The sequence below is a fragment of the Epinephelus lanceolatus genome, chromosome 12 (genome assembly GCF_041903045.1).
Source record: "Epinephelus lanceolatus isolate andai-2023 chromosome 12, ASM4190304v1, whole genome shotgun sequence".
Classification (NCBI taxonomy): domain Eukaryota; kingdom Metazoa; phylum Chordata; class Actinopteri; order Perciformes; family Serranidae; genus Epinephelus; species Epinephelus lanceolatus.
The window spans coordinates 20,334,405-20,355,908 of record NC_135745.1 but is presented as its reverse complement, the minus strand read 5'-3'; the positions used below and the strand labels follow the sequence as shown (position 1 = coordinate 20,355,908).

Here is a 21,504-nt window from a genome sequence, read left to right as displayed (position 1 = left end):
CGCCTTTCGCGTTTTCACTTGTCAGTTTCCAGTTTCAGTCTGCAGGTAGAGTGATGAAAAGCAGCAGCAAGCAGGCTAGTCACAAGTGCCGGTGCAACTGAAAAAAGGCAAAAAGGCAACGTGACCGGTGATTTCAAAAAAACGAGGGTCAACAGCTGTTAGCCGCTGTTAGTGCTGTTAGTGCTGTTAGCGGCGCTGGTGGCTAACAGCTGTTAACGACACAGTGTTGCGAGGAGAGGGATGAGGTGTGTGAGGTTGAGCCACTTGTCAGTTGTCAAAAGACATGATGTGATTGGTTTGTTTCGATTTACACCTGCCCCAACAGTCCTACATTGTAAACACAGCCAGCATGGTGAGGAGGGGGTTTGTCAACTCACGCTGCGTGTGTCTGTGTAAAAGCCTGAATGAATACTCCATGAAGTATCAGATGACATGGTTTCATCAATGTTATCATAGCTTTTTGGTACACAGCGGCTACCGTTGTTGCAATACGCATTTGAAACAGTGAGGCACTAGAGTGCGCTATCCGTTTGAATACAATATACGATCTCAACACTAGATGGAAGAAATTCCTACACAATGCCAATTTAACCATAGTTGTCTTTGTTTTTGTTGACGGGCAGTGGTGGCTAGTATTTGATAAAAAATTTAAGTTTTGAGCCATAACTCCTTCTATTCTGGCTCCTAATAACACAACAAGATGACATCTTAAGACTCCTACGTAGCCTACAGCCCTGTGGTGGAGAGTCGTGTTTTGCCTCCAGCTAACAAACTGACGTCATTGTGCAACACGTGGGTTTTGTCACATATTTTAATACAACATCAGATTGAGAGGTTGTAGAACACTATGGAGTTTATGTGGCCTCAAGCACAAAAGTTATTTTATTATGTAACGTAATTTGTCTGTAAACCTGCTGGGATACTTTTATCATGAAATGTTGGAGGACAGACTGCAGGGTAAGGAAGCAGATATATCAGTTAAAGACCCCAGAGGTCCAGATTACAGTTAAATTGCACATGTGCGTGTGGATGGGTGATCATGTAACTACACACACCCTCTGAATTTCTTTCCCTTTCTCATCATGACAGTGGTTGGTTGGCAGTAGGTATATAAAGACGTGTGTGTTTAACAGCTGTGTCAAACTCTGTTCATCAGCCATGGACAAAAGTGTGCTGCTGGTCCTGTTGTGTCTGCAGGTTTTCCTGCTCATCACAGCCTTCACTTCTACTGATGCAGCCGCTGTGGTGAGAGATGATCAGCTGCCTCCTGATCAGGTAAAAACATCCACTGACTGTAAGAAGCTTCTTGTATTGTCACAATGTGCTGGTTTAACATTGTGTTCTCTCAATGTCAGATGTAAATATCAAACATCTTGTTGCTGAGATAAATCTAAATTGGTAATGCTTCCAGATTACAGCCAGCAAATTACAGTTTAAGTATCTTATACATGTCCAATAAAATACAAGCCTGCTGACCTTTTTTTACCCCCTTACAAGTATATCATCATTTCAAATGAAATGAAACCACAACAAATTTAATTTTAATACTGAAGCAATTACCATGTTTTTCCCATTTTCTTGTCTTGTTATTCAGTAACAATGTTACTATACCCAATAAATATTAATTAGAGGTAATTTTTGAAGTATTTAGTGTAATTTAGGTTGTTTCTTAGTCCCTGTTACCTTCTTATTCCATAAACTCTTTTCTGTATTTACATTTTTGGCCCACTGTATGTCTCCAGCATTTTACTGACACCCTATATGAACTAAATATTCACACTGTGCTGGCTGTAATCTAAAGTGTTATTCAAAGAGTTTGTTCTGTTTAATTTGCAGTCTGGATTTCATTACTTTGTTAAGAGCTGACACCTGTAATTTGTTACAGGTGGAGAGGAGAAATGGACGCAGAAATAGTGAATATTACAAATGTGGCTGTTACGCAACATCATGTAGACGGGATGGTCTTCTGGTAAGACCAAACTTTAATGCAGAGTTGATCCCTTTTCATATTAAAATTACATACATTACATTACACTTTCGGAATCTGTGTCCCAAAAGAAGTTGCTAAAGATCCTTACTATCAGATTTCAATGGTTTAATTAGCTCATTATTAAGCAAGTTGTATCAATAATAGTTCTTAATGCTTGGTTATTTGTTACTCAGAAAAATATTTATTTGAACTGATCTGCTGTTATAAAATTGATCAACTCTGTTACAGGGCCCCCCAGGACCTCCAGGCCCCCCAGGCCCTCCAGGCCATCCCTATCCTCCTCCTCCTCCTCCTCCCCCCCCCCGCAGGTAAGAGAATATTCCACATATGAACATAAATATGTCCAACATGTTTGATTAAAAGGCATAAAATAATGGAGATACACGGGAAAATAGCAAATAGACAGAAGCTAGTCGGAAAATAATTTGTGCTATCAATCGGACGCATTGAAAATATTACTTGATTAGGGAAGGAGGAAGATAAATTCAGCATAGTGTTAGTTCGGGCAGAACACAATGTCAAGCTCAGCTCACATCCCAGCTACATCAGTTGATCTCAAACAGCCAATCAACTGATGGAGCAGCTGATTGATGGAAGGGAGTCAGCTGACAGATCACATGATTCCTTCCTATGCAACCAGTTGGCAAATCTCATTCAGGGTGCCCTATTTAAACTGCTCTGGCCTGCCTACTGTTGCTTGTTTGCAGAGGAAGCATGCTCATGCATGTGTCTGACTTATCAATGTCATTTCTGTTTGTCATTGGTGCTGCTCTGTTCTGTTCCTGGGGGGGTCTGTGCTGCCTTAGGCTTTCCATGTAGACACATGGAAGGGCAGTGAGGTGTGCTCTCTCCACCTTAGGCTTTTCACGTAGGTGCATGGAAAACACTTTCTGCGTAGGCCCGAGGAAAGACAGAGAGGCCCCAGAACAGAGCCATACCACCAAATATAATACTGCAAATGGAAATAAAGTTAGTTTTGACTAAAATGGTCCTGACTGAAAAACAGTTCTCTTCTAAAAGTGACTGTTTTGTAAATAAACTGTTAATATGAATCTGTAATTATATTTGTGTTTATTCTGTTTCTGAATGTGAAACAGATTGTCTGATAAACCCCTCCCCCAGACAATAATTGTCCAATCATTTGCAACACTCAGCATTCAAAGAGCATGTAATATGTGTAGCCTTTACAAAACTGAAAAACAAGAGCACAAATGGAAGGAAAGAATTTAACTGTGTGTTTGTGTACTCTAACACAATGTTTCCCAATTGGGGGGTCATGGTCCAAAAGTGAGTCAACACTATTCTTAGAGCAGATTCTTTTCATCCTCACCACCTCATAGAAAATATTCCATATGGTCAATTCCAACGCCTACGGCGCATTTGTGATCGAGAGGATGATTTTGGTGAACAAGCAGAGGCCATGTCCAGTAGGTTTTTAGATAGAGCTTACAAACCTCGGGTGATCAAACAGGCATTTGACAGAGCTCAGTCACTTGAGCGGGATACTCTTCTTCATAAAAATAGACACAAACCTGTACATCAGTCTCGTTCTTTTTTTGTTACTACATATAGTACACATGCTGAACAAATTAAACGGATTATTAAAATTAACTGGGCCATTATTGAGAGTGACAATCTGTTGAGTCAAGTGTTTCCTCAACCACCTGTCATTTCTTTTAGACATGCCCCCACTCTCAGGGATAAGCTCATGCATTCATATCTTCCAGCAGATAAAAAAAAGCACCTGGTTGACCAAGCCGGTGGGTACTTTTAAATGTATGCGGTACCCTCACTGTGATAATGTCCTGCAAACTAAAAGTTTTGTTGATGTAAATACAAACAGGATTTATAAACAAAGTAATTTCATTAACTGTAACACTACTTTTGTTATATACCGCCTGTCCTGTCCATGTGAGGAAGGTTTTTTCTACATAAGCCGCACCAAAAGACACCTGAGAGATCGTCTAGCTGAGCATAAATATGCCATTAGAATTAAAAATCATGACTACCCCATCGCCAGGCATTTTAGTGAATATCACAATGCCAGTGACTCCTTACTGCACATTGAGGGCATTGAGCACATTAAACCTATGGTTAGGGGTGGTGACAGAATACAGAGACTTAACCAAAGGGAAGCTTTTTGGATTCATCAGTTGGATGCATTAAAATATCCTGGTCTTAATGAAGATATAGACCTTACATGTGTCCTTTAATGTTTCTGTTATGTTTAATATGTTTATCATATCTTGAACATATGTTGAATACTGGTTCATGGGTATTCTATTAAGTTTGATTGATGTTTCTTTTGGTTATGTTTTGTGTGTTTTTCTTGTTTTCTCATTCTCTGTGATTTATTATCATGGTTCATTGGCTTCACCTGTCATGTCATTAACTGTGTCATGTGACAGTTTCTCATTGGCTGCTGCTGCTTTATAGATGAAACCACACCCTGGTGCATCTGTTTCTCCAGCCCTGATGAAGACCAACAGTGGTCGAAACATGTTGGCTTTTTAATGAGTTGGCCATTATATTAAAGGCTTTTTAATCTAATCTTTCCTTCCTCATTCTCATTTTTGTTTGGAGTGCCTGGATTCTTTTCCTGTTTCCAAAAATGAGTCACTTGTAGTCCATTCTGAACCTCAAGTGACTCACAAATGTGTCAAGTTTGCAAAAAACACACCTTATTTTGAAGTAGAGTCAATTTCCGGCACAGCTTTTATTTTTAAGTGCCGTTTCCTGCTGTAGAGTGAGTCATGAACAAGACAGCTACTTAACAGAGACAGCAAACTAGCTCAACGACATGGACAAATGCAAGCATGACGCTGAATTTACTTAACTCTGTGGACCTTGAACTAATGACTAAGGAGAAATCTGGACCCCTGTGGCTTATGTTAGAGCACATAAGCTGCGAACTTTAGCATCCAGCTTACAGTTTACTGTCATATCATAAACCATCATCACCTTCGAGGCCAAGGAACATTTCATTAACTAACTACATTACATGTAAAGTAAGAGTAGCCCACTGCAGTATTTCCACACTTTGTGGAAGCCAGTCCACGTACAGTGCAAACATATGATACCAACATTTCTTTTGGTGATAGGGTGAGGGGTGGGTGAAGATAGAGGCTGGAACCAACTTGCATGTTCATAGACCTTTGCATGGTAAATGAGGCAAAGGAAGGGAGTTACATTTCAGCCATTTTAAGACATGAAATATTTCTTCATGAGAAAAAAACTTCTAAATATGTATTTCTGATAAACAGGTGAACAAATGTCTGTTGAGAAGCCATTTTGTGCAGCTTATCTCTTTCTTTTTTGTGTGTCTCACTCTCTCTGTCCCCAGACCAGAGGCACGGTTCTGATGGATGAATGACCAGACACATACGTGGACAGAAGCTTGGATGCTATAATACTGATTGAGCTATTTCCAAGGGAATTAATGCTGGTGATCACGTAACTGCTACATCACATAAATACACACTGCACTGACTTTATTAAAGCAAATAGCACTGTCAGTGAACTGCTTGTGAAAGCAAAGTTAATCGGTGTTTACTCTCAAATGCTATTGCTGCCAACAGCTACATGTGCTAGAGTCAACGGTGAGTGTCAGTAAGGGACTCACTGCTGTGCTGAAGACAGTGCTCACGTTGTTTGACAATATGTGTTCCACCATAAGTTTTATACAAATCACAATAAAATGTGTAAAAAGCAGAAAGTTTTGTGTTACTTGGTCTTGTTTTCCCAGCTCTGAAGCCCTGTTTCCATCAAGCAACACAGTACAGTTCAGTTCGGTTCGGTACACTTTTTTTCTGTTTCCACTGTGAAAAGCTGTGAATGGTCATCCCCAATTTTGGTCCCCCCTCTGTTGGGGTACCTAGCACACAGATAAGGTTCAAAAGGTGGAGCTGTGAACATTGCAGTCCATTGACTGGCCAATAGCAGACAGTCACTCTGCTCAGGGCCGAGTAGACACTGGTTTTGAGGCTCATGTAACCACTGTTCATACCATGAAGAGTTAAACATATACGTACAGGTAAACTGTAACTATAAAATTAAAGATTGTTTTGCTGCCTCTTGCAGCAGCTGGAGTCTGAGAAAAAATAACCTAATTCGCTGAGCTGACTACCGGCAACTTTTAAGGTGGAATGTTTACTAGCTGACACAAATCCGTCAGTACACCTTAAATTTCAGTGTCACAATTTTGATCATTACTTAAGTTTTTATTGTCTCTCTTGGATCACATACACTCTTAGTAATGAGTGGATCTTCAAGCGTTTAAAATGATATATTACTTTCAACTGTATATATCCCAATCCTCACATAGAGAAAAAAATATCATGGAGCGTTGTTCCTGTGGGCTCCGGCAACATTAAACCCCTGAGCTTGCCTTAGAAGGTCTAAATGCACAAACCCACTATTTTTAACTATCCAATGGAGAGAGGCTCTCACTGCAGCCTGTTTTATTACCTCCGTCTGTTTGTCTGTTTGTTTGGTTGTCTGTTTGTTTGTCTGCAAAATAACTCAAAAAGTTATAAACAGATTTTGATTAAATTTTCAGGAAAGGTGGATAATGAGACAAGGAACAGATGATAAAATTTTGGTGGTGATCGGTTGAAGCAAAGTGGATAAAATGATAAAATAGCGCTAAATAGCACTGTGCATTCACAGAGTTTAGAATAGACTCATTCCATGACCAGACGTGCGCCACCGATTGGCAATGGCGAGTAGGCCTACTTGGGCTCGTCAGGAATAAAGTTTATCGTCTGACTGTATGGGGGTTTTACTGACTCAGTGACATGGTATGTACAAGATGCTGCTGTTGATTAAAACTGCCTCCCAACTTGATGTTTTGGTCATGCACATGCTTAAACAAAATAGCGGCTAAAGTTAGCGATTACGTTGAAGATATCTTCAGCTGGTATTAGAGCCAGCACATTTTTAAACAGCCATGAATGGCAACGTTGCCTATTTCTTTCCTACAGGTGTGTTTATTCATCCTGCCGTTACAAAAGGTAGCATAACGTTAGCAATTGACAAACGTTAGCAGTTAGCAAAAGTTACCTAAACGTTAGCTAATCTCTAACGTTGGCTAACGTTGGGTAATCACTAATGCTAATCGCTAAATACACCACAGTGTTTCCAGGGTGAAGGCATATATAACCTAATAATGATAGTGATGCAAATAACCTAATTGTGATGCAGGCTGCAAAATCTGATGCAGAGGGGGAGGGAATATCACCTACTTGGCGGAGGTCTGCACTCTCTGAGTGATTTTCTAGTTTTGTTTTGAAAATGTCAGCGTGAAACCTCGTTCTGTGGACTATAAATGAGGTGCAGACATATAAAGGAGGAAATACAATGAGAGCTGGACGGAGCAGTGAGTGACAACAACCCCGCCCACATTGAAGAGTTTGCCGTGGAAACCCTAAGGTCTAGGTACCATGTCTGCAGGCTTACTGTTGGTTCCAAAGGTACCATACCAAGGTGTTAAGTAGAGATCCCAACTGCGCTTCCCTAAACTGACTGCAGATTAACATTGTACTATAAATTGAGTGGTCCAACTTAGCAGTGCGGAGTTTGCATGTTCTCCCTGTGTCAGTGTAGGTTTTCTCCAGGTACTCCTGTTTGCTCCCACAGCCCAAAGACATTCAGGCTAATTGGTGACTCTAAATTGGCCGTAGGTGTGAATGTGTGCATGAATGGTTGTCTATCTCAATGTGTCAGCCCTGTGATAGTCTGACGACCTGTCCAGGGTGTACCCTGCCTCTCGCCCATGGTCAGCTGAACACCGACCCGCCCCTTCTGTAAACCTGCTGGGATGCTTTTATCAGGAAATGCCCAAGAAGGGACTGCAGGGTAAGAAGGCAGATATATCAGTTAAACATACCAGAATCCAAGATTATGGTTAAATTGGTTTTGTGATTAAACAAACAATTTTAAATTGCACATGTGCGTGTGGATGGGTGATTTACATCTACACACATCCTCTGAATTTCTTTCCCTTTCTCATCATGACAGTGGTTGGTTGGCAGTAGGTATATAAAGACGTGTGTTTAACAGCTGTGTCAAACTCTGTTCATCAGCCATGGACAAAAGTGTGCTGCTGGTCCTGTTGTGTCTGCAGGTTTTCCTGCTCATCACAGCCTTCACTTCTACTGATGCAGCCGCTGTGGTGAGAGATGATCAGCTGCCTCCTGATCAGGTAAAAACATCCACTGACTGTAAGAAGCTTCTCGTATTGTCACAATGTGCTGGTTTAACATTGTGTTCTCTCACCTTTAAAGTCATTGAATGTTTCACTGCTATGTTCAGTATCAACATGTCCTCGTTATGTTAAAAGGAAATGTCATCTGGCTGACATTATGTGTTCTTCTCAACTATTTATTGTTACTAAAAAAGTGTTCAAACATAATGTCTGTGAGACAGGGTTGCATTAAAAGGAGCCAGACTACATACATGAAGAATTAAGTTGTTTTCTAAGATGAGTTTAGACTCAGTTTTGATCACCAGATGGATCAATCATCATATTATTGTTTTCTAGCATTTTATTTTCTATCATTTTAAACATTTAATTTTCTATGGTTAAAGCTATAAAAGTAAAACTTTTTCCCTGGTCTAACACATATCTTTTTAAATAAGTACAAGTACTGTGTATGTATGAACTTATTTTTACAAAGTATTTCTTTTTAACAAGTACAGATGAAACCACCACAAATATCACTTTAATATTGACACTATTAAACTTTTTTTTTTAAAATTTCATACATTGTTCCACATTAACAATGTCACTGTACCCCATAATTATTAAATACTTGTAACCATTAAAATACAAAATGTAATTTAGGCTGTTTCTCAGTCCCTGTTAAACACAACTTGTTACCTTCTTATTCCCTAAACTCGTCCCTGTATTTACATTTTTGGCCCACTGTATGTCTCTAGTATTTTACTGACACCCTATATGAACTAAATATTCACACTGTGCTGGCTGTAATCTAAAGCGTTATTCAAAGAGTTTGTTCTGTTTTAATTTGCAGTTTGGATTTCATTAATTGTTTGAGAGCTGACACCTGTAATTTGTTATAGGTGGAGAAGGGAAATGGAAACACAGAAGAGAGATATTTCCATGCTGGCTATTACCCAGGAGGAACTGGAGCGGCAGTTAAGACCAAACCTTAATGCAGAGTTTATTCCTTTCCATATTATAATTACATAACAGAATCTTCCAGAATGTGTCTCAATAAACAGTTGCTAAAGATCCTTACTGTCAGATTTCAATATTTTAATTAACTCATTATTAAGCAAGTTGTATCAGTAATAGTTCTTAATGTTTGGTTATTTGTTATTTACAAATATATTTATTTATGGAGCTTTTTTCCTATCTTTATTCAAGAGAGTGGTATGTCAATTTGAAAGCATTATTCATTGATTTCACATTCAGATTTTGTAATATTGTCCCTCAAAACCCTGCCCTTACACTCAAATAGCCTCTGCTTGCGCTTAGATCTACTGTTTCTGCTCAAACTGTGTGCTCGCACTCAGATACCATGTTGCTTGCACAGATTTCCTGCTCCAGCTTCAGCTCTTCTCCTCGTCCTCAAGCTGCTTCTGTGCACTCGTGGAATTTCTGCTCTCAGATTTCTGCCCTGCTCTTGGATTTTTTTGTGTAACAACCCTGTCAAAATCCCCCAACCAATAGAATGCCAGGTTTATTGTTGACCAATGAAATGATCCCTGCCTCCTTGCAGGCGAACTTACTTTAGTTTTAGAGTGTCCCGTCCGGGCAGGTACTCTTTAACTGCATTGAACCAGAATCGAGAAACGCAATCTGTAACACTTTCCAGCCCTGCCATGAGGGAAGACAAAAACATTACTAGGAAGAAAGAGGACATTTCTCTTTCTTTGAGAACGCTGATGGCTTCCAGACTCATTTTAAAAAGGAGAAGAGAGAGAGAGAAAGAAGCAGTGGTTGAGCGAGCCAGAGAATGGATGAGGAAAGCGAGCAGTGGTAGTGAGAAAGCCGGTGAATGAGAGGAATAAAACATAAATTTCTGATTGTTTCACAGCAGTTACAAATAGACATGTCCACAACCAAACCTCCGCACCCGTGATCACTATAAGCGGTTTCCACTGTATATACACACAGCATAAGTTAGTTGTGTTTTTAAAATGTAGTAGCTCATTGAATTTACTTCTGTTTTCTACTGTCTTAATGTTTTAGATAAGTTATTTACTTTTGCTGTTGGTACTTTTCCTATTCCCAAACACTAAAATACAGAAATGAGTAAACACGGCAGCGTCCATTCTGTTGTTAGTTGTTGCTTAGCAACAGTGTTCATGTAACATACAACTCTTGAAAGGTAATCATATTATCATGGATGTATTCTTGTGCCACAAATATGACTTTATCAGTTCAATCTGAAGGAAGTAATAGCACCATTAAAAGAAAAAAAAAACTTACTTGAGGTCCTTGACTCTGACGGCCCATGTTGGCCAGCAATCTGCTATTATACTGTATGCGGCTATTATAGTAAAAAAAATACAGGCCCACATGTGTAAATTAACAGTCCCTTTATTCCAAAAGTCGTAAAGAAAGCAAGGGAAGAACATTTAATAATGAATGGATGAATGGATAAACGCGGTAAAAGAGTACCCGCCCGGACAGGACACTCTAAGACTAAAGTGAGCGCGCCCGCAAGGAGGCAGGGATTGTTTTATTGGTCAACAACAAACCTGGCGTTCTATTGGTTGGAGGATTTTGACACAGTTGTTACACAAAAAAATCCAAGAGCAGGGCAGAAATCTGAGAGCAGAAATTCCACGAGCGCACAGAAGCAGCTTGAGGGCGAGGAGAAGAGCTGAAGCTGGAGCAGGAAATCTGTGCAAGCAACATGGTATCTGAGTGCGAGCACACAGTTTGAGCAGAAACAGTAGATCTAAGCACAAGCAGAGGCTATTTGAGTGTGAGGGCAGGGTTTTGAGGGACAGTATTACAAAATCTGAATGTGAAATCAATGAATAATGCTTTCAAATTGACATACCACTCTCTTGAATAAAGATAGGAAAAAAGCTCCATATTTATTTTAACTGATCTGCTGTTGTAGAATTTATCAACTGTCTCTGTTACAGGGTGTTCAAAGTCGTTCAGGCCTTCCAGGCCTTCCAGGCCCTCCAGGCCCTCCAGGCCCTCCAGGACTTCCAGGCCCTCCAGGCCCTCCAGGCCCTCCAGGCCCTCCAAGCCCTCCTTTTCCTACGTTTCCTCCTCCCCCCAGGTAAGAGATTATTCCACGTTTGATTAACAGACATAATATACATTAAAATAACAAAGACAGTCAGTCTTGGGGCTCAACAAATGACTGTTGAGAAGCCATGTTGTGTAACTCTTTCTTTTCTTTGTGTTTCTCTCTGTCCCCAGACCAGACACACATGCCTGAGAGATTAAAGACCAGCCTCATGGACCAAGGAGTGGATGTGATAATATTGATAAGTGATCGATATTAAGCTTACTGAGCTACTTCCATGTGATCATGTATCTGCTGCATCACACACACACACACACACACACACACACAGTGCTCTGATTTTATCTTGTGTTTAAGAAAACAGCACTGTTAGTGAATGACTTCAAACAAAATGTATTGGTATTATGCTCCATAGTTTTGCTGCCAGCAGCTACATGTACTAGAGTCAACAGTGAGTGACAGAGAATCACTCACTGCTGTGCTGAATAAAGAGCTCACATTGTTTGACAGCATGTGTTCCACTACAAGATCTATACATGTCACAGTCACAATAAAATGTCTTCCTGATTAAAAACAATCAAAAGCACAAAGTTTTGTGTTTCTTGGTCTCTTGTTTTTTCCCAGCTGGTCTCTGAGCAGTGACAAGGATCACAACTGTGTTTTCCTAAACTGAAGACTTACATTTTCATTTGAGCAGCTCATTCACTTTTACATGGTCGCCCTGTGTACAAAGCAAATGCCAAACATTCAGGCAAACTGTTAAATATATAAATAAAATAAAAGATAAGAATAAACTCAGGAAAGATACAGAAGTGCATTAAACGTGCATTTAATTTAGGCATTCAGTGGACATACGGAGAAAGCTGGAATTAATGACAATAAAGTTCTGATGCATGATAATATATACAGATAATACAAACACTGTAGTTGTGTTTAAAGGTAAACTATGCAGGATAATACAAACGTGATCCCTCTCAGTCATCACTTATGGGCCACTTAAAGTGTGTGGAGGTGTTTTTATCTGCAGAGACTCTGCCGTCTGCCTGTAATTTGTTATTTTCTTCTAATGTTGCTGTGTTTGTGACGTTCCTGAGCACAGAGTGCAGGTGAGGTCGGGACTTTCTAAAAAGTTAGGGACCAGGTGACAGACTGTAAGCTGTATGCATCCAAAAGGAAGCTAGAAAAACTGTGGATACAGCGCTGGAAAAAAAAAAAAAAAAATACTAATATGGTATTATATTCTCTATAAACCTGTATGTGCAAAACAGGTTGGTTTTGTCACATATTTTAATACAACATCAGATTGAGAGGTTGTAGAACACTATGGAGTTTATGTGGCCTCAAGCACAAAAGTTATTTTATTATGTAATGTAATTTATCTGTAAACCTGCTGGGATACTTTTATCATGAAATGTTGGAGGACAGACTGCAGGGTAAGGAAGCAGATATATCAGTTAAAGACCCCAGAGGTCCAGATTACAGTTAAATTGGTCCTGTGTTTAAACAAACCATTTTAAACTGCACATGTGCGTGTGGATGGGTGATTTGCATCTGCATACATCCTCTGAATTTCTTTCCCTTTCTCATCATGACAGTGGTTGGTTGGCAGTAGGTATATAAAGACGTGTGTGCTTAACAGCTGTTTCAAATTCTGTTCATCAGCCATGGACAAAAGTGTGCTGCTGGTCCTGTTGTGTCTGCAGGTTTTCCTGCTCATCACAGCCTTCACTTCTACTGATGCAGCCGCTGTGGTGAGAGATGATCAGCTGCCTCCTGATCAGGTAAAAACATCCACTGACTGTAAGAAGCTTCTCGTATTGTCACAATGTGCTGGTTTAACATTGTTTTCTCTCACCTTTAAAGTCATCGAATGTTTCACTGCTATGTTCAGTATCAACATGTCCTCGTTATGTTAAAAGGAAACGTCATCTGGCTGACATTATGTGTTCCTCTAAACTATTTATTGTTACTAAAAAAGTGTTCAAACATAATGTCTGTGAGACAGGGTTGCATTAAAAGGAGCCAGACTATGTACATGAAGAATTAAGTTGTTTTCTAAGAGGAGTTTAGACTCAGTTTTGATCACCAGATGGATCAGTCATCATATTATTGTTTTCTAGCATTTTATTTTCTATCATTTTAAACATTTAATTTTCTATGGTTAAAGTTATAAATGTAAAACTTTTTCCCTGGTCTAACACACATCTTTTTAAATAAGTACAAGTACTGTGTATGTATGAACTTATTTTTACAAAGTATTTCTTTTTAACAAGTACAGATGAAACCACCACAAATTTCACTTTAATATTGACACGATTAAATTTTTTTTTAAAATTTTCATGCATTGTTCCACATTAACAATGTCACTGTACCCTGTAATTATTAAATACTTGTAACCATTAAAATACTAGTGTAATTTAGGCTGTTTCTCAGTCCCTGTTAAACTCAACTTGTTACCTTCTTATTCCCTAAACTTGTCCCTGTATTTACATTTTTGGCCCACTGTATGTCTCCAGTATTTTACTGACATCCTATATGAACTAAATATTCACACTGTGCTGGCTGTAATCTAAAGCATTATTCAAAGAGTTTGTTCTGTTTTAATTTGCAGTTTGGATTTCATTAATTGTTTGAGAGCTGACACCTGTAATTTGTTATAGGTGGAGAGGAGAAATGGAAACACAGAAGAGAGATATTTCCATGCTGGCTATTACCCAGGAGGAACTGGAGCGGCAGTTAAGACCAAACCTTAATGCAGTTTATTTCTTTCCATATTATAATTACATAACAGAATCTTCCAGAATGTGTCTCAATAAACAGTTGCTAAAGATCCTTACTGACAGATTTCAATATTTTAATTAACTCATTATTAAGCAAGTTGTATCAATCATAGTTCTTAATGTTTGGTTATTTGTTATTTACAAATATATTTATTTATGGAGCTTTTTTCCTATCTTTATTCAAGAGAGTGGTATGTCAATTTGAAAGCATGATTCATTGATTTCACGTTCAGATTTTGTAATATTGTCCCTCAAAACCCTGCCCTCACACTCAAATAGCCTCTGCTTGTGCTTAGATCTACTGTTTCTGCTCAAACTGTGTGCTCGCACTCAGATACCATGTTGCTTGCACAGATTTCCTGCTCCAGCTTCAGCTCTTCTCCTCGCCCTCAAGCTGCTTCTGTGCGCTCGTGGAATTTCTGCTCTCAGATTTCTGCCCTGCTCTTGGATTTTTTTGTGTAACAACCGTGTAAAAATCCCCCAACCAATAGAACGCCAGGTTTATTGTTGACCAATGAAACGATCCCTGCCTCCTTGCAGGCGAACTTGCTTTAGTTTTAGAGCGTCCCGTCCGGGCGGGTACTCTTTAACTGCGTTGAACCAGAATCGAGAAACGCAATCTGTAACACTTTCCAGCCCTGCCATGAGGGAAGACAAAAACATTACTAGGAAGAAAGAGGACATTTCTCTTTCTTTGAGAACGTTAAAAGTAAAGTTAGGCTTTGCTGACGGCTTCCAGACTCATTTTAAAAAGGAGAAGAGGGAGAGAGAGAGAGAGATAGATAGAGAGAGAGAGAGAGAGAGAGAGAGAGAGAGAGAGAAGCAGTGGTTGAGCGAGCCAGAGAATGGATGAGGAAAGCGAGCAGTGGTAGTGAGAAAGCCGGTGAATGAGAGGAATAAAACATAAATTTCTGATTGTTTCACGGCAGTTACAAATAGACACGTCCACAACCGAACCTCCGCACCCGTGATCACTATAAGCGGTTTCCACTGTATATACACACAGCATAAGTTAGTTGTGTTTTTAAAATGTAGTAGCTCATTGAATTTACTTCTGTTTTCTACTGTCTTAATGTTTTGGATAAGTTATTTACTTTTGCTGTTGGTAATTTTCCCATTCCCAAACACTAAAATACAGAAATAAATAAACACGGCAGCGTCCATTCTGTTGTTAGTTGTTGCTTAGCAACAGTGTTCATGTAACGTACAACTCTTGAAAGCTAATCATATTATCATGGATGTATTCTTGTGCCACAAATATGACTTCATCAGTTCAATCTGAAGGAAGTAATAGCACCATTAAAAGAAAAAAAAAACTTACTTGAGGTCGTTGACTCTGACGGCCCATGTTGGCCAGCAATCTGCTATTATACTGTATGCAGCTATTATGGTAAAAAAAAATACAGGCCCACATGTGTAAATTAACAGTCCCTTTATTTCAAAAGTCGTAAAGAAAGCAAGGGAAGAACATTTAATAATGAATGGATGAATGGATAAACGCGGTAAAAGAGTACCTGCCCGGACAGGACACTTTAAGACTAAAGCGAGCGCACCCGCAAGGAGGCAGGGATTGTTTTATTGGTCAACAACAAACCTGGCGTTCTATTGGTTGGAGGATTTTGACACAGTTGTTACACAAAAAAATCCAAGAGCAGGGCAGAAATCTGAGAGCAGAAATTCCACGAGCGCACAGAAGCAGCTTGAGGGCGAGGAGAAGAGCTGAAGCTGGAGCAGGAAATCTGTGCAAGCAACATGGTATCTGAGTGCGAGCACACAGTTTGAGCAGAAACAGTAGATCTAAGCACAAGCAGAGGCTATTTGAGTGTGAGGGCAGGGTTTTGAGGGACAATATTACAAAATCTGAACGTGAAATCAATGAATAATGGTCTCAAATTGACATACCACTCTCTTGAATAAAGATAGGAAAAAAGCTCCATATTTATTTTAACTGATCTGTTGTTGTAGAATTTATCAACTGTCTCTGTTACAGGGCATTCCAAGTCGTTCAGGCCTTCCAGGCCTTCCAGGCCCTCCAGGCCCTCCAGGCCCTCCAGGCCCTCCAGGACTTCCAGGCCCTCCAGGCCCTCCAGGCCCTCCAAGCCCTCCAAGCCCTCCTTTTCCTACGTCTCCTCCTCCCCCCAGGTAAGAGATTTTTCCACATGTTTGATTAACAGACATAATATACATTAAAATAACAAAGACAGTCAGTCTTGGGGCTCAACAAATGACTGTTGAGAAGCCATGTTGTGTAACTCTTTCTTTTCTTTGTGTTTCTCTCTGTCCCCAGACCAGACACACAGGCCTGAGAGATTAAAGACCAGCCTCATGGACCAAGGAGTGGATGTGATAATATTGATAAGTGATTGATATTAAGCTTACTGAGCTACTTCCATGTGATCATGTATCTGCTGCATCACACACACACACACACACACACACACACACACACACGCTGCTCTGATTGTATGTTGTGTTTAAGAAAACAGCACTGTTAGTGAATGACTTCAAACAAAATGTATTGGTATTATGCTCCATAGTTTTGCTGCCAGCAGCTACATGTACTAGAGTCAACAGTGAGTGACAGAGAATCACTCACTGCTGTGCTGAATAAAGAGCTCACATTGTTTGACAGCATGTGTTCCACTACAAGATCTATACATGTCACAGTCACAATAAAATGTCTTCCTGATTAAAAACAATCAAAAGCACAAAGTTTTGTGTTTCTTGGTCTCTTGTTTTTTCCCAGCTGGTCTCTGAGCAGTGACAAGGATCACAACTGTGTTTTCCTAAACTGAAGACTTACATTTTCATGTGAGCAGCTCATTCACTTTTACATGGTCGCCCTGTGTACAAAGCAAATGCCAAACATTCAGGCAAACTGTTAAATATATAAAACTGCAAATAAAAGATAAGAATAAACTCAGGAAAGATACAGAAGTGCATTAAACGTGCATTTAATTTAGGCATTCAGTGGACATACGGAGAAAGCTGGAATTAATGACAATAAAGTTCTGATGCATGATAATATATACAGATAATACAAACACTGTAGTTGTGTTTAAAGGTAAACTATGCAGGATAATACAAACGTGATCCCTCTCAGTCATCACTTATGAGCCACTTAAAGTGTGTGGAGGTGTTTTTATCTGCAGAGACTCTGCCGTCTGCCTGTAATTTGTTATTTTCTTCTAATGTTGCTGTGTTTGTGACGTTCCTGAGCACAGAGTGCAGGTGAGGTCGGGACTTTCTAAAAAGGTAGCGACCAGGTGACAGACTGTAAGCTGTATGCATCCAAAAGGAAGCTAGAAAAACTGTGGATACAGCGCTGGAAAAAAAAAAAAAGTACTAATATGGTATTATATTCTCTATAAACCCATATGTGCAAAAAAGGTTGGTTTTGTCACATATTTTAATACAACATCAGATTGAGAGGTTGTAGAACACCAGAGTTTATGTGGCCTCAAGCACAAAAGTTATTTTATTATGTAACGTAATTTATCTGTAAACCTGCTGGGAAACTTTTATCATGAAATGTTGGAGGACAGACTGCAGGGTAAGGAAGCAGATATATCAGTTAAAGACCCCAGAGGTCCAGATCACAGTTAAATTGCACATGTGCGTGTGGATGGGTGATTTACATCTGCATACACCCTCTGAACTGCTTTCCCTTTCTCATCATGACAGTGGTTGGTTGGCAGTAGGTATATAAAGACGTGTGTGCTTAACAGCTGTGTCAAACTCTGTTCATCAGCCATGGACAAAAGTGTGCTGCTGGTCCTGTTGTGTCTGCAGGTTTTCCTGCTCATCACAGCCTTCACTTCTACTGATGCAGCCGCTGTGGTGAGAGATGATCAGCTGCCTCCTGATCAGGTAAAAACATCCACTGACTGTAAGAAGCTTCTCGTATTGTCACAATGTGCTGGTTTAACATTGTGTTCTCTTCACCTTTAAAGTCATCGAATGTTTCACTGCTATGTTCAGTATCAACATGTCCTTGTTATGTTAAAAGGAAATGTCATCTGGCTGACATTATGTGTTCTTCTCAACTATTTATTGTTATTAAAAAAAGTGTTCAAACATAATGTCTGTGAGACAGGGTTGCATTAAAAGAAGCCAGACTATGTACGTGAAGAATTAAGTTGTTTTCTAAGACGAGTTTAGACTCAGTTTTGATCACCAGATGGATCAATCATCATATTATTGTTTTCTAGCATTTTATTTTCTATCATTTCAAATATTTAATTTTCTATGGTTAAACCTATAAAAGAACATTTTTCCCTGGTCTAACACACATCTTTTTAAATAAGTACAAGTACTGTGTATGTATGAACTTATTTTTACAAAGTATTTCTTTTTAACAAGTACAGATGAAACCACCACAAATTTCACTTTAATATGTACCCCGTCATTATTAAATACTTGTACCACACAACTTGTTACCTTCTTATTCCCTAAACTCTTCCCTGTATTTACATTTTTGGCCCACTGTATGTCTCCAGTATTTTACTGACACCCTATATGAACTAAATATTCACACTGTGCTGGCTGTAATCTAAAGCGTTATTCAAAGAGTTTGTTCTGTTTTAATTTGCAGTTTGATTTTCATTCATTTGTTGAGAGCTGACACCTGTAATTTGTTATAGGTGGAGAGTAAAAATGGATACAGACATAAAGAAAATTCTCTGGGAGGCTCTTATCCAGGAGGAACTGGACTGGTACATCCACTGGTGGGACCAAACTTTCAATGTAGAGTTTATTCCTTCCCATATTATAATTACATAACAGAATCTTCTAGAATGTGTCTCAATAAACAGTTGCTAAAGATCCTTACTGTCAGATTTCAATATTTTAAATAACTCATTATTAAGCAAGTTGTATCAATAATAATTCTTAACCCAGTTGTGCCCCAATTTTTCTCAATGTTTTTATGCATATAATCATGTTAACTGAGTCCCATATGAACATGTTCTGAAGTTATTTCCTCCATTTTGTGCTCTCTGTTCTAGAAAATCCCATTTGAATATTCGGCAGCTATAGTTGCCAGTGGGCACATACCTTGTATCTACCCCTCTAATGGTGAAAAGTGAATTAGAGCACAAAAAACAACATGTAATTATTATTTAAAACAAGTGTGAGAACAATTTAATTCATGAATTTTGTCATCAAAAAACTTAAATATTTTTTAAAAACTAACAAACTTCAACATCATGAATGACCAACCCACCAACAACCCATAAACACATCTCCAAAAATTGCTACTTTCCTTTCTCCTCTCCCACCTTTACTTTACTTTACTTTTCTTTTGGGTTTTATGATTTGTGATACATCTTGAAGCACTTTACGTGCAGTGCAACACCACATTTTTCACCACATTGTTATCCTTCTCACTACTGGCACTGATGTTGCTTGTCTCTCCAGACAAACTTTCTGAGGTAGAACAGTGAGCCTGGTTTCCATCAGCCTGTTTAGATGCGCATCTAGAAGTATCATATCGGAAAATTATGATGGAAACGCCAAAATTCGAATTAAAATCCCGATTTGCAAAATATGCTCGCTTTAGCCGGGTTTTGGTTGATTCGAAAAAATGTTGATTCACAAAACGGGGGATGGAAAAAGTTATGTTCGAATTAAGTCATACATAGCACACTTTTACCCCAACCACTTCCGGTGTTTCCGGTTCACTCACAAGGCAACAACATGGCGGAAAACAACAACACAAGACTTGTGTGGACGGAGGACGAAATAAGAACATTTCTAGCCTCTATAAGGCGGTAATGCATTTACAAGCTGGTTGCCAACCAGCAGAAAACATAGAAGGAGAAGAATGTGAGACTTGTTTTGTTTCCGGTTCTGCGGAAAACTCGCGCAAGTTCATAGTTTTCACCAAAGTCCGTACATTTAATTGAAACACACAGGATTCGTATTTCTTTTAATGCACATTTCCCAATGATTCGAATCACTTTTGGATGGAAACATAGCTACTCAGGTTCTTGTCCATCATCAGTGATGGGTAGTTGCATGTCACCATCAGACACAAAGCAGTCTCTTTTGAGCAGCCTAGACGGTAGGCGTTTGGGATCACAGGTCACATCATCATCAGAAAAATCGCTGTCAGTCTGTTTCGTGGGCATTATTCTCAGACTCTGGCACAACTGAAATGCCTGTGATTTTTGCAGAGGGATCATCTGCATCAAGGATGTCCAAAACCTCTGCCAAAGTATACCTCTCTAATCCTCATGGTTTATCTCTGTGGAAAACACCAAAGAGTTTGCTCCCATGGCCACTGGGGGCCACCATTTTGTGAAATGAACGCAATTTGAAATGGATATTTTTTACCAAACAATTCCAATTCTATATCCCTGTTCATGTACAATAGTGGTAAAGATGTTCTCCCTGTTTTTGACATCATTCAGTCCTTCTAATCTACCACACAGTGCAACACAGTCAGCGCGAACATTGGCAGCGCTAATAGCTAGCTAGTTAGTTAGCTAGGTAGTTAGCTAGCGCTAGCTACCAAACACTAGTGTAAGATGAGATTTATTTTGTTTTAGTGTTGGTCTGAATGTTGTTTTGTTTTGGGTATTAGTTGAATATTTCATGATTTAGCTAATGGCTCATTATTTGATAAAACATTATTTACATTTGTTGGAATGAGGAACTATATACATAAGCTGCTTTGTAGTGTTTCGTTTACATTGGGCGGAGTGATATGTGTCATTTGAATGGACAGACAAGTGCTCGACTGCATTTCAGACATTAAAGGACGCACTCACTTCTCCTCCTATAATGGCTTTTCCCAACTTTCAGCAACCATTCACCCTGGGTACAGATGCATCTAACTATGCAGTTGGCGCTGTGCTCTCTCAGGTTCAAAATGGACAAAAACGAGTTATAGTGTATGCAAGTCATGTTCTGACCCGCACAGAGAGAAAATGGTCCACATATGATAATGAACTTTGGACCATTGTCTGGTCAGTCAGGCATTTCAGACACTACCTGAGTTGTAATCCATTCACAATCATCACTGACCACCGCCCACTTCTCAGTTTAAGGAAACTGGATGTCACACATGACCCCACAGGATGTCGAGGTTGTTGGGCTTTGGAGCTAGATCTGTATCAGTGGACAATAATACACAAAGATGGAAAGAAACACACAAATGCAGATGCTATGTCGCGTATTCCTCTCTCACAACAGGACCCAGTGGTCCTAGAGGACACAAAAACCTCTCCACAGGACGACTGTGCTTCTCCTGTTATCCTGGAAACTCCTTCTCCACTTCCAGCGCTGCAGGACATGCCGGCGCAGCTTTCTTCTGTGGCCAGCACAACAGCTCAAGTTTGTGCATTAGACAAAGACAATTCTGTTGTTCAGACACCCAACACAGATATGGACATGTTGAAATGCACATTGTCTAATCAGGGAAATGACGTTTTGGCTGAACAACTTTCTGATCCTGTGCTCTCAGAAGTGTACACATGGGTACAGCAAAACA

The 21,504-nt window shown here is 39.5% G+C and overlaps 1 protein-coding gene and 1 long non-coding RNA gene across 2 annotated transcripts; both read left to right on the top strand.

Annotated features, from left to right (window-relative positions):
- Positions 1 to 1,153: 1,153 nt before the first annotated feature.
- LOC144464996 (uncharacterized) lies at positions 1,154 to 2,291 on the top strand. The gene is made up of 3 exons (XR_013492398.1): positions 1,154 to 1,275; positions 1,886 to 1,969; positions 2,219 to 2,291. It is a non-coding gene; the product is annotated as an uncharacterized LOC144464996 (long non-coding RNA).
- Positions 2,292 to 12,848: 10,557 nt separating this feature from the next.
- LOC144464995 (uncharacterized) lies at positions 12,849 to 16,715 on the top strand. Its single transcript, XM_078172823.1, has 4 exons — positions 12,849 to 13,010; positions 13,890 to 13,964; positions 16,000 to 16,151; positions 16,297 to 16,715. The coding sequence occupies exons 1-4, from the start codon at positions 12,894 to 12,896 to the stop codon at positions 16,313 to 16,315; spliced, it is 363 nt and encodes a 120-aa protein (XP_078028949.1). The 5' UTR covers positions 12,849 to 12,893; the 3' UTR covers positions 16,316 to 16,715.
- Positions 16,716 to 21,504: the final 4,789 nt, after the last annotated feature.